The sequence below is a fragment of the Pristis pectinata genome, chromosome 2 (genome assembly GCF_009764475.1).
Source record: "Pristis pectinata isolate sPriPec2 chromosome 2, sPriPec2.1.pri, whole genome shotgun sequence".
NCBI lineage: Eukaryota > Metazoa > Chordata > Chondrichthyes > Rhinopristiformes > Pristidae > Pristis > Pristis pectinata.
The window spans coordinates 48,629,501-48,641,800 of record NC_067406.1 but is presented as its reverse complement, the minus strand read 5'-3'; the positions used below and the strand labels follow the sequence as shown (position 1 = coordinate 48,641,800).

General features: G+C 40.8%; 1 protein-coding gene across 3 annotated transcripts in view; it reads right to left on the bottom strand.

Moving 5' to 3' along the window:
• Nucleotides 1-7,296, bottom strand: part of itga2.2 (integrin, alpha 2 (CD49B, alpha 2 subunit of VLA-2 receptor), tandem duplicate 2) — a 105,357-nt gene extending 98,061 nt beyond the window's left edge. For 2 of the 3 annotated variants that reach the window (XM_052010334.1, XM_052010335.1), the window contains exon 1: nucleotides 6,999-7,272. In XM_052010334.1, the coding sequence (XP_051866294.1) occupies nucleotides 6,999-7,047 (49 nt within the window). In that variant the 5' untranslated portion in view covers nucleotides 7,048-7,272. Of the gene's footprint in view, nucleotides 1-6,998 lie in introns of all 3 variants that reach the window. The other variant, XM_052010336.1, reaches the window with a different exon arrangement.
• Nucleotides 7,297-12,300: the final 5,004 nt, after the last annotated feature.

The window sequence follows — 12,300 nt, the reverse complement described above, 5'->3', positions numbered from 1 at the left end:
CAATATTCCAAATGTGGCCTCACCAACGTCATGTACAACTGCAACATAACATCCCAACTTCTGTACTCAATGCCCTGTCTGATGAAGGCTACCATGCCAAAAGCTTTCTTCACCACCCTGTCTACCTGTGATGCCACCTTCAGGGAACAATGTACTTGTACTTCTAGATGCCTCTGTTCTACAACACTACCCAGGGCCCTACTGTTCTCTGTGAAAGTCCTACCCTCATTTGTCCTCCCAAAATGCAACACCTCCCACTTATCCGAATTAAACTCCATTTGCCATTCCTTGGCACATTTATCCAGCGGATCAAGATCCCTCTGTAAATCCTGATAACCATCTTCACTGCCACAACACCATCCATTTTAGTGTCATTTGCATACTTACTAACCATTCTCATCCAAATCATTGATATAGATGACAAATAGTAATGGACCTTGCACTGATCCCTGGGGAACACCACTAGTTGCGGGCCTCCAGTGATGGTAATGCCATTGAATGTCAGGGGTGATAGCTGGACCTATCCTTGTTGGATATCATCATTGCCTGGCACTTGTGAGGTATGAAGGGTACTTGGAAATGTGAATTCCACTGGGAGCTACCAATTAATCTAACAATGACTAATCTTAAGTGAAATGGTTGAAGCAGCAACACACAAATCTGGCAGCAAGTATCCTCTGCTAATCATTAACTGTGTGTGTGGAGAAAAGATTCAGAGACGCACTTGAAAATAGATAATTTATTAAGTAAGTAAAGTTAACAATTCAATTAATTAATAGTATAACAGACCTTCTCTAGTTACTAAGAGTAGTAAATTGTACTGGTCAAATGGCCTTCCTCTACAAAGCAAGATACTGCAGATTGTCAGAGACAGAAAATACTGGAAATGTTCAGCCAATCTAATGCATTCTGTTGCAAAAGTCACCTCATGAAAGTTCATTGACCTGAAATATTAATTCTATCCCTCTAACTTCTTTTAGGAAATTCACTGGAAACTTCTAGGCTAATTTCTCCTTTGAGGCGGGGAAAATGCTTGGAAAAATAAATAATCTGATGGATATCTATTACACTTTACATCATTAACCAGAATGGGACTGCTTAAGTTATTATGGGTCAGTATGATAATTGTTCTCTTCTATGGCAATTACTTTGTCACTGAGTGGATTTAAAAAAATCATTTTAAGAAGACAGTAAAAGTTGTTTGAAAATTGTGGCTGTGGAACTATGTGCAGGCTAGGCAGAATAAAGGTTCATGTTGCTGAAGATTGGTAAGTCATCTGGAATTACATTGCCATTTATTTGGTCATATCTCTCAATTTCTTGGTGTGCCAAGCTAGGATTTACCACATCAGTGCTAGAGTCACAGGGCTATTGTACCTATGCATGCTCACTGACATGAGTAGAATTCTGAATGCCTGGCTAAAAAGCAACATCTGCAGAACAGATCAGCAGTACCAGCTCATTATTCCAAAAGATAATTTCAGACTAAACCCCAGCGAAACTGTATCATATCATTGCAAGCACATGATTAAACATGTAAAAGGGTGTGTGCAGGAATTTAACGTTGATTGTTCTTGGAAGATCACATTAAATGCACATATGTATGTATTTATCTCTTTAACATGCGGATAACAATTGGGGCGGCTCATGTCCCTGCATTCCCTTCCCTCTGGGCACACCGCAGCAGATTTAATAAAACTCCAAAATGCAAGTAGCTGGTTTGGTTCAGGCGTAACATAATAAAATTCACAGATCCTTTGATGGTAATCACAAACTTACAAAATATGATAGACACTATTAGTTGTCATTTCATCAGCACTCTCATCTGTGATTCTTATATGAACTCTCGAGAGTTCAGCATGTAATCTGGCCTTCGGTGTACTTCACCTATGGAAGGTGTTACTTTTCAAGTGAGGTGTTAATCTGATGTCATATCTGCCTCTCAGATGGGTTTTAAAGGATCGCAATGAAACTAATTTGAAGAGGCAAAGAGAAACTTTCTCCAGTGTGTTGGCCAACATTTGTTCCTCAATCAACACAAATCACCATTACTAAGCAACAGATTATCTGGTCACATCACATTGATACTTGTGGGATATTACTACATTCAAATTGACAGCCTCATTTTCTATATTACAACCACAACTACTGTTTATGCAACACCTTTAACATAGTGTATTATTCCAAGGTGTCTCACAGATATATGCAATTTAAGAAATAACAGAACAAGCAAATTTTAAGTAGCGACTTAAAGAGGATTGGGATGTGTAGAAGTGGAGCCATTTAAGGAGGGGATTCCACTGACAGGATCTAGGCAACTGAAGAAATTACAATCAACAGTGGAGTGATTAAAATTATGGATGAGCAGCAGGATATTGGAGAAGCACAGAGCTGTTGCAAGGCTGTAGAGCTGGAGGAAATGGGATGGAAGTAGAAGGTTTGCGTGATGGAGAGATACGGGGTCAGAAGTTCAATTCAGGTTAAAGTAGAATGTCAAGGTTGCAAACAATTTGATTTGTCTCTGATAGTGGCCAGTGAGAGCAAAGGTACTGTTGGCTTGTGAGCTAGATTTGTGGTTCAAATCAAAGACAGAAGAATTGTTATTCCTGATTTTCAGATCCAGATACTTACAATACAAATTCCAGTTTTAAAGTACTTAGCTGGAAAGCATTTTGAGATGTCTTTAGTTAGTGAAAGGCATGCTTTCTTTCTTTCAGCAACAATCTGCTGAAGGAACTCAGCAGGTCGAGCAGCATCTGTGGGAGGAAAGGAATTGTCGATGTTATGGGCTGAAACCCTGCAGCAGGACCTGAAATGTTGACAATTCCTCTCCTTCGACAGACGCTGTTCAACCCCCTGAGTTCCTCCAGCAGATTGTTTGTTGCTCCAGATTCCAGCATCTGCAGTCTCGTGTTTCTTTTCTTTTAGTTCACTTAGATGTAAAATTATCTTAAAATGATTCTTCAAATTTAAATCCCTCTCATTATATTTTTTTATGAATTTTCCTTGTGCTCTGGCAGAGAAGAGAATTGTGAGTTTCAATGCAACTTGAAGGTCAATATTGTTATGTCCTTTATCAGTGAGGATGTGATGTCATAGATGTGTGGCAACGGAAGTGGATTTTCTCTTGAGGTAAGACATTATGTCTTCGTCAGCCACCCCATTGATCAATCCACTTTACAGTTGAAGAATCTACTCCTACATGTCTGGTTCACTGCACGTCAACACTGGGTGGGATGAAGTCATTGCACCAAACCCATAATAACTAAATTTTAATGATTAGTCTACAGGGAAAAGAGAATGATGATCAAAAGACTTGGGTTCTAGCAATACACTATATGCAAAAAAAAACAAAATCAGAATTTGTTTTATAGTACTGCTATAATTTGCAGTATTCTTGATTGAATACCAATGCCTGAAGAAGAAACAAAGCATTTTTTCTGCTGTGGAAATCGCAAACAGTAAAAGTCTTTTGTTTGATTCCTTCCCCCAGAATCGGTCTCTTAGGACTATTTCTGTAAGACAGTCAAGTCTGTATTCATCCACATTCATGATGGTTGGCCAAGAGTGACAAAGGAAACTTTATCTTGACAGACAGGGAATAGGATACAGCATTGATAAATGAGTATGTACATTTACAGAAGTTTGGATGGTTGACGGTATGTATGCGGGTGCCTGGAAATGTCAGCACAAGAAAATCATTGTTTCCTTGATTGGTGGAATAAACATTAAGAGCTATAAACTCACATACATTTCAATTTGCTGGTGCTTATCTTTCACATACTTGTAAAGTTCTTGCAGTGTTTTCTGTGACAGCGTCAAAGAACTCACTGGATTTTGTTTGATTTGTTGTTTTGGACAGAAATGGGACAATTTGTATGGAAATGCACAGGAGACAGGTCATGATGTAGAATGTATACAGAACCTTAAAACAGCTACAACATCTTAGCAGTAAGATAGCTGTGAAAGAAGATGAAGATTAAAGGCATGCTTCCCTAGAAAACACATCTGGAAAAAAAAGAAGAGGAGGCACTGAAAGCCTGAAGTCCCAGACCATCGGGTTCAAGAACAGCTACTTCCCTTCAACAATTTGGTTCTTAAACCAACCTGAACAACCCTAATCATTACCTCAGTATTGAACACTATGACACTTTTCGCATGATAATGGACTTCGTTTTTTTTGTTCTAATTGTGTTCTTTCTTGCATTAATTATGATGGTAATTTATGTTTCCCTTGTGAGTGTTGTGTATGTGATGCCATGTGCCTGTGATGCTGCTGCAAGTAAGTTTTTCATTGCACCTGTGCATAAATGTACTTGTGCATATGACAATAAACTCAACTTTGACAGGAAGGCTCTGATCCTAAAAATTACTAGTGACAATCTACCTGGCCCAATCTGAGAGACAACTGAGCAGATCCCTATTAGAATTGAGCGCTTTTTCAATTGTCTGTGGGTCCCTATTTGCATATGTAAATCAGGGCGTGAAACCCAGTCGCAAGATGCTAATTGAAATGTGTGTGAGAATGGTTGGATCGCGTGCAGATCAATCTCCACCCAGCCAGATCTTGAGAGGCGTCACCTGCAGCTCCTAAAGAGGTAGCCTGAGGCTGCTCAAGAACAGGGCAGGGAAACAATTTAAAGGTGGCTGGCCTGAACTCGCCTGCTCGGGAGCTGCCTGTGGTCTGAAACACCTGGTGCAAAGTCGTCACCCTAAACTTGCCGATTCAATTCAAAGGAGACCAGAGTTTCATTCGGGCTTCAGAAAGGATGAATGAAAAGGAGTGGCGGGAATTAGGAGGCTGTTAGAAGGAAGGATAGACTGGGAGATAATCTGATGCACAAATGGCATTATGCTGTAGCAACCAATTAAAGCAGTTAAATAAAGAACATTTTGCACTTCCTCAATCTCCAGGTTGGGAACCCCTATGCAAATGATGGAGATTTCAATCCTACTCCAAGTTATAAAATCGCTGAATCCCAGCGTGTTACTGGACCTCATGTGCAGTGTAGTGATGGAGAGGAGTGACAACTGTCACTCCATACTCATACAGTGTGTTTTTGGCCGTTTTAGTGTGTTTTTGTGTTATTCTGCGTTTCTGTCAGCTTTAGTGTGTTTTTGGCCATTTTAGTGTGTTTTTGTGTTATTCTGTGAGTGTTTTACACTCCATACCAGGGGTTCATCACACTTCATTCCTTCCGAGCAGCTGAGTGCCTGCAGGTCCCTTCGCAGCCACTGACCACAATCAGCTTTGTTTGGTCCATTGCACTTTCCCCAGGAGAGATGTAGGTAAAGTAAAATGATTTGTATCACAAAGAATTTCCTACTTCACTAATTATTTTATTCATTCTCGGAATGTGAACATTGTTTATGTGTAGGCATTTCCGGCAGGATTTTTTTATCTCCCATAGATAAAAAACATAGAACATAGAACAGCACAGCACAGGAACAGGCCCTTCATCCCACAATGTTGTGCCAAACAAATTACATTAGTTATAAAATGCCCAACTAAACTAATCCCTTCTGCCTACACAATGTGTATATCCCTCCATTTCCCTCACATTCTTGTGCCTATCTAAGAGCTTCTTGAATGTCCCTATCGTATTTGCCTCCACCACCACCCCAGGCAGCGCATTCCAGGCATCCACCACTCTCTGTGTAAAAAAACCTGCCCCGCACACCCGTTCATGGATTTCATGACTCTTTGCACTGCTTGTAGTTGAAGGCACTCTGCCAGTGCTTTTAGACGGGGGGGGGGGGGGGGGCAGTGTGTAACTTCACAAGACAATAAAGGTTCACTTATGTTAATGTGGAATTGAAAGTAAAATTTCCTTCTCCCGTGGACATTAGTTAACGGGTAGGATTTTCATTGTACTCCGACGATTTACAGTGATCTTTATTGGTACTGCTGTATTCGTATTGTGTAACCTTCAAATTTTATAAACTGAAATCAAGTTCTCAAACTGCTGATGTTAGATTTGAACTCACATTCAATGAATCATTAGCTCAAACAAATGGATTACTGTGGAACTAATAACACAGCCACCACTATCCAATACACTCAACTTCTTAACAAACATTGCAAACAGTATAATGCCTGAAGGTAAACAAATGACTGAAACTTTTAGTAACACGCCTATGTGAAACACGAACAAACATGACTTTAGGCTATAAGCCAGTGGCTCTGCCGTACCCTGGGTGCCTCCTATTAATTCAGGTTCAGCTAACAAATGTAAAAGGATTGTTCATTGGTAAATGTGCAGGATTAGGTTACAGAACATGACTTTATACAATGGTGCACATACAGTTTAGAGCGTTTAAAACTATATGTAATTTGTTTTCTATGTTCAAATCTTACAGAAAAGAACTCACAGAAACAATAGCAGAAGAGGCAACTTCACAAACTTTGTTTTAAGTCCATGTACTAAGTTTGTCAGTTGTCGACCTTGAGAGAAATCACTGAAAGATTCAAAATAAGACATGTTTCCATCTTAGAGCTCTGTGTTACCATTTCACTCTAAGAAGTGAAATCTTACTGAAACTGTTGCCACCATCTTTTAAGAATGCATAATTCGTTGCTGGATATTTTACTTTTGGGATATCCATAAAATATCAATTTGCAGTGACCAATTTGAATACAGTTAAAATGCATTAAAACACAAACAAGAGTTACTTTTTGGGAAGCAAAAGGTTACTTGCTTTTATCAATAGTGCTGGAGTTGGGAGAGCAGACAATGAAGCTGACTCAAATGTAGCAACATTACACATGCACACAGGCACCATCTTCTCAACAAACAATTTAAAAATGAGGAGCAATTTAAACAAAAACAAAAATCCACAAAAGTAGCAGAAGCCTGAACTAAAGAAAAACAAACATTATACTAGACACAGGTTTTATCTGTTATATTTAATGCAAGATTAATTCTTTCTCAATTACTTTCATAATTCAAAGGTTTGAACAAAATTGAAAAACATTATTAGGCTTATAATGTTCCTACCTTGGGCAAGGAGTAAGAAAGAAACAATTCCTCGTGTATTGAGACCCATTACTGGCTGTGAATTCACTCAACTTCAAATCCTCTCCGGCTCTAAAGATCAGAAGTGATTACTTGCACTCTTTCTGACTGCTGTTAGCAGTTATTCTCAGTCTCTCTGCCTGTTCACCTTAATCAGCTACTGTCTTGAACGTCAGTGTTTATTACTCTGCCATGAATCTACTTTTTGAGTCAGAGCCACACCTTCCAAAAAGAACTGAGAAACCATAGCATTAAATATCTGAAATCCAGGCTGTTAGCTAACCCCTCCCACTGAAATTTATTAACTCTGTCCAGACTGTAACGCCATCTTCTGGCACAAATAAACTTATTTGTCCTTTCTTAACGATCAAGGATGACTTGCTTCCGTTCAGCTGTTGTGTGTTCCAAGGTGGCTAATGAAGAAATTGTGGGAACTCATCAGGCAGGGGTTGGTTGACAGGGTAAGGAATGTGGGCAGTTTGTGAGGTCATGCATTCCTTTCACTGATTATGCAGGGCTTTTGTGTGCTTCTGATGACCTTGAGGCTCTCATTACCAGTCCAAATCTTCCTTCTCTACCTTGAGCAGTCATAGAGTCATACAGCACAGAAACAGACCCTTCAGCCCAATTTATCCATGCCAACTAAGGCATCTCCCTGAACTAGTCAATATTTGCCTGCATTTGACCCACATTCCTCTAAATATTTCCCATCCACGTACCTGTCCAAATGTCTTTCAGATGTTGTAATTGTTCCTGCCTCTACCAGCTCATTCCATATACCCACAACCCTCTGTGTGAAAAACATCCTCCTCAGGTCCACTTTAACTCTTTCCCCTCTCACCTTAAACCTGTGCCCTCTAGTTTTAGACTCCTCTACCTGAGGAAAGAGACTCTGACTATCTACCCTATGCTTCTCATAATTGTATAAACCTCTATAATGTTACCCTTCAGGCTCCAACATTGCAGTGAGAATAAACCTAGACTATCCAATCTCTCCTTATAAGTAAAACCTTCCATTCCAAGCAACATCCTTGTGAATCTCTTCTGCACTTTTTCTACCACATCCTTCCTGTAGTGTGGTGACCAGAATTGTACAAAATGCCCAAGTGTGGCCAGACCACTGTTTTGTACATCTGCAATATTGACATCCTAACTGTTATGCTCAATGCCTCGGCCTATGAAGGCATGCATGCTGAATGCCTTCTTGACTCCTCTGTACATCTGTGTGACCATTTTCAGGGAGCTATGAACTTGCACCCCAGACATTAACGTTCCAGATGCCCCTTATGTACATGTCCTGTTAGTATTTGATGTACCAAAATGCATTACCTCACACTTGTCTGGATTAAATTCCATCTTCCATCATTCTGCCCAACTTTCCAACTGATCTGTGTCCCTCTATCCTTTCACAACCTTTTTTGTTATCTATGACTCCACCAATTGTTGTCTCATCAGCAAACTTACTAATCAGTTCACCCATATTCTTGTTCAAGTCATTAAGTCATTTATATATGTTGCATACAACAATGGTCCCAGCAACGATCCCTGTCAAACAGCACCGGTTACAGACTTTCAGTCAGTAAAACGCCCTTCAATCACTACCCTCTGCCTCCTGTCACCAAGCTAATTTTGCATCCAATTTGCCAACACACCTTGGATCCTAAGTACCCTAACTTTCCGGATCAGTGTACAATGCTGGACTTTGTCAAAAGCCTTGCTAAAGTCAATGTAAACTACATCTACCACCCAGCCGCCTTCAATTTTCTTAGTTACCTCTTCAAAAAATGCAGCCACATTTGTGAGACAGGATTTTCTTTGTACAAAACTATGTTGAATCCTTCGAATCAGTCCCTGCCTTTCCAAGCGAACATAAATTCTGTCCCTTCGAAATTTTTCCGATAATTTTTGTATTATTGATGCAAGGCTCTCCAGCCATACTTTCCTGACTTAGCTCCCCTCCGGTTTTCTGGTACCTCACCTGTGGCTGATGAATATGCAAGAATCTTCATTAGAGCCCCAGCAGTCTCCTCTCTTGCTTCCCATGGCATCCTGGGATAGATCTCATCAGGCCCTGGGGATTTATCCACATCCACTTTCTCCTTCCTGACACAGACATGTTTCAGAATATCAGCGTATCCCTCCCTCAACTTTTTATCCTCCACATTCTTCTTCCTGGTGAGTATCAATTAAAGTATCCATTTAGGACCCCATTCATAACCTCTGGCTCCACACATAGATTTCCCTTTTAGCTCCTGAAGGGACCTCTTTTTCCCTAACTATTCTCTTGCTTCTAATATAAACTTTTGGTATTTTGGTATTAAACCTACTTGCCAAGGCCATTTCATGTACCTCTTTTTCCCTTCTAATTTCTGCTTCATCCTGGATAAACCTCAAAGGACTCACTTGATATCAAATGCCTGTATCTGTTTCCTTGTCATTTCAAACCTCCAATTTCTTTTGTTAACCAAGGTTCTCTATTCTTACTATCTTTGCTTCTTACCCTTAGATGCTGACTCTTACTATCTTGCCTTTACACACTTCCCACTTATTGGATATTGTTTTTCCCTCCAGCAGCTTCTCCCAAGCTACTTTCGCCAGCTGTCTTTGTCTGTTGAAATCAGCCCTCTTCCAATTTAAGACTTTAACTCGAGGACCAACCCTATCTTTTTTCATTACTACCTTGAAACTTATGAAGCTATGGTTGTTTCCAAAGGGTTCCTCTACAGACACTTCCACTACTTGCCCGTCCTCACTGTAATCCACTGAAGCAAACGTAAGATGGAGAGGAATTTCTGTGAGCAGCCCAATTTGAGGAGAGTGTTTGGTCATCCCTACTAATTGCTGGAGGGCTTCAGTGAGTCAAAGAGTCTTATAGCATGGAAGCAGGCCCTCCAGCCTACCAAGTCTGCGTCAACCATAAACCATCCATTTTACATTAATTCTACATCATTCTATTTTAATCTTTTCACATTGTCCTCAATTCAATGTAACTGCACTGTGTAATGAATTGACCTGTACGATCGGTTTGTAAGACAAGCTTTTCACTGTACCTCAGTACAAGTGACAATAATAAACCAATACGAATACCCACAGACTCTACCACTCACCTACACACAGAGGCAATTTACAGTGGTTAATTAACCTACTAACCCACATGGATGTTGGAGGAAACCAGAATACCCAGAGGAAACCCAAGGAGTTTCAGGGAGAATGTACAAACTCCATATAGACAAACTGGAGGTCAGGATTGAACCTGGGTCGCTGGAACTGTGAGGTAGCAGCTCCACTAGTTGACCCTTTGAGTGGCCTAGAATGATAGCCGAAGAAGGCAGTGCATAGTGGCTAGTAGGTTTAAGGTGAGAGGCAGGAGGTTTAGAGGGGATAAGTTTCTTTACATAGAGGGTAGTTGGAGTCTGGAATGCATTGTGCACTATGTGAAGAGGTAGTAGAGGCAGATACTCTCAGAACATTTAAGAAACATCTAGACATTGAGTTGCCTTGGCATAGAAGACAATGGACCAAATGTAAATGGGACACAGTGGACATGAGCTTCACCATGCAACAATTCCAAGAAAAATATCATCAGCCACTATGCATCGTCTTCTTCAACTTCTGTTTGGGGTAGTGGAGTAGGGCAACCAGCTACCTGGGTTCAATCCTTACCTTCGGTGCTGTCTGTGTGGAGTTTGCATGTTCTCCTTGTGACCATGTGGGTTTCCCCAGTTACTCCAGTTTTCTCACACGGACATGTACAGGTTGGTAGGTTTATTGGCTACTCTCAATTGACCTAAGTGTGTAGGTGAGTAGCAGACTCTGTGGGGAACTGATGGGAATGTTTGAAGAATAAAATCAGATTAGAGTAAGTGGGTGCTTGATGGTCAGCTCAGACTTGGTGTGCCAAGTGGCCTGCTTCTGTATATTATGACTTAATAACCTCTATGATGAATGCACCAGTATTCCTCATGGTTCATGAGCAACTGAGGGTTCTGTTGTTCTCTACCCAAGAAGCAGAGGATGATCTTGACTAGCAGAACAAAGCAAATTTCTACATATTAATTAAGTCTCCAACCTGCCCGGAAAGAGCCAGAGGCAAAACATTTCAGCGTAATTGTTGCTTCGATGGCAATGACCAATGTAGTTCTGGCTTCACAGTTGTAGGTGTGTCAGATATCTGTGAGGACCTGCTTGGTTATGTGCAATCTTGTGAAAAGTGGCTTCTGTGAAGTCATTTGCTCCCAAAAAAAACTGAGAGCCTTCTGCACAGATCCCTTCTCACCCTCCTTTCCTCTTCTGGTGTGGTATCCAGAGGATATATCTGGGAATTGTTCCCTCAAAAAACTGTTAGAAACAGAACAGAATCAATCAGGGCTTTCAAAAAGGAAGTGGATCTGTAGTTGAGGGAAAATAGAGTCATACAGTCATACAGCAAGGAAACAGGCCCTTCAGCCCAACTCATCCATGCTGACTAAGATGCCCATCTAAGCTGATCCCTTTTGCCTGCTACAAAGAAAGAAGCACAGCTGCAAGACGTGGGGGATGTGGGCTAGGGCTGACTAGATTGCTGTATAAGGAGCTGGCGCGGACTGGGGCTGAATGCCCTCCTTAATCATTTCATGATTCTCTGCCATTCTTCTACCAGACCTCATTGCCATGTTGAAAGGCCCAGGGCACAGCCATCAAAACCACCATAACTAGCCTGGCATAACTAAAGTAGGCTCAAGTGAAATTCTACACCAAATCATGGCACTCCCTCACGTTTTCTAAGATTTCCATGGTAAACAAATCTGCAATGAATCCTTCTTATCAACCACAAATAAACCTGCATGATATTGACTAACCAGTGGTGGTGGTGAAGTGGAGGTGGGGTAAAGTTCTTCCTTTTTTTAAATGCAGAGATGCTCATCCATGCTGGCTGGATTGACATCCCCCCCCCCCCCCCCCCCACAAACACATATCCAACACCATGAAAGACCCTCCTACTATCCTCTATGAAGGAATCATTTACTTCTTGCAGGTTAAGTAGTATTTATACTGCCTGTTGCTATGATTTTATGAATATTTGTGTTTTTTTTCAGGGATTATAGTCATAGAGTAATACAGCATGAAAGCAGGCCCCCTGGCCCAACTTGTCCATGTCGACCGTGGTACCCACCAAGTTTGTCCATTTGCCCATGTTTGGCCCATATCCCTAAGCCCTTCCTATCCATGTACTTTTAAATATTGTTAATATACTTGCCTCCACTACTTCCTCTAGCAACTCATTCCATATACAAAGGGTTATGTG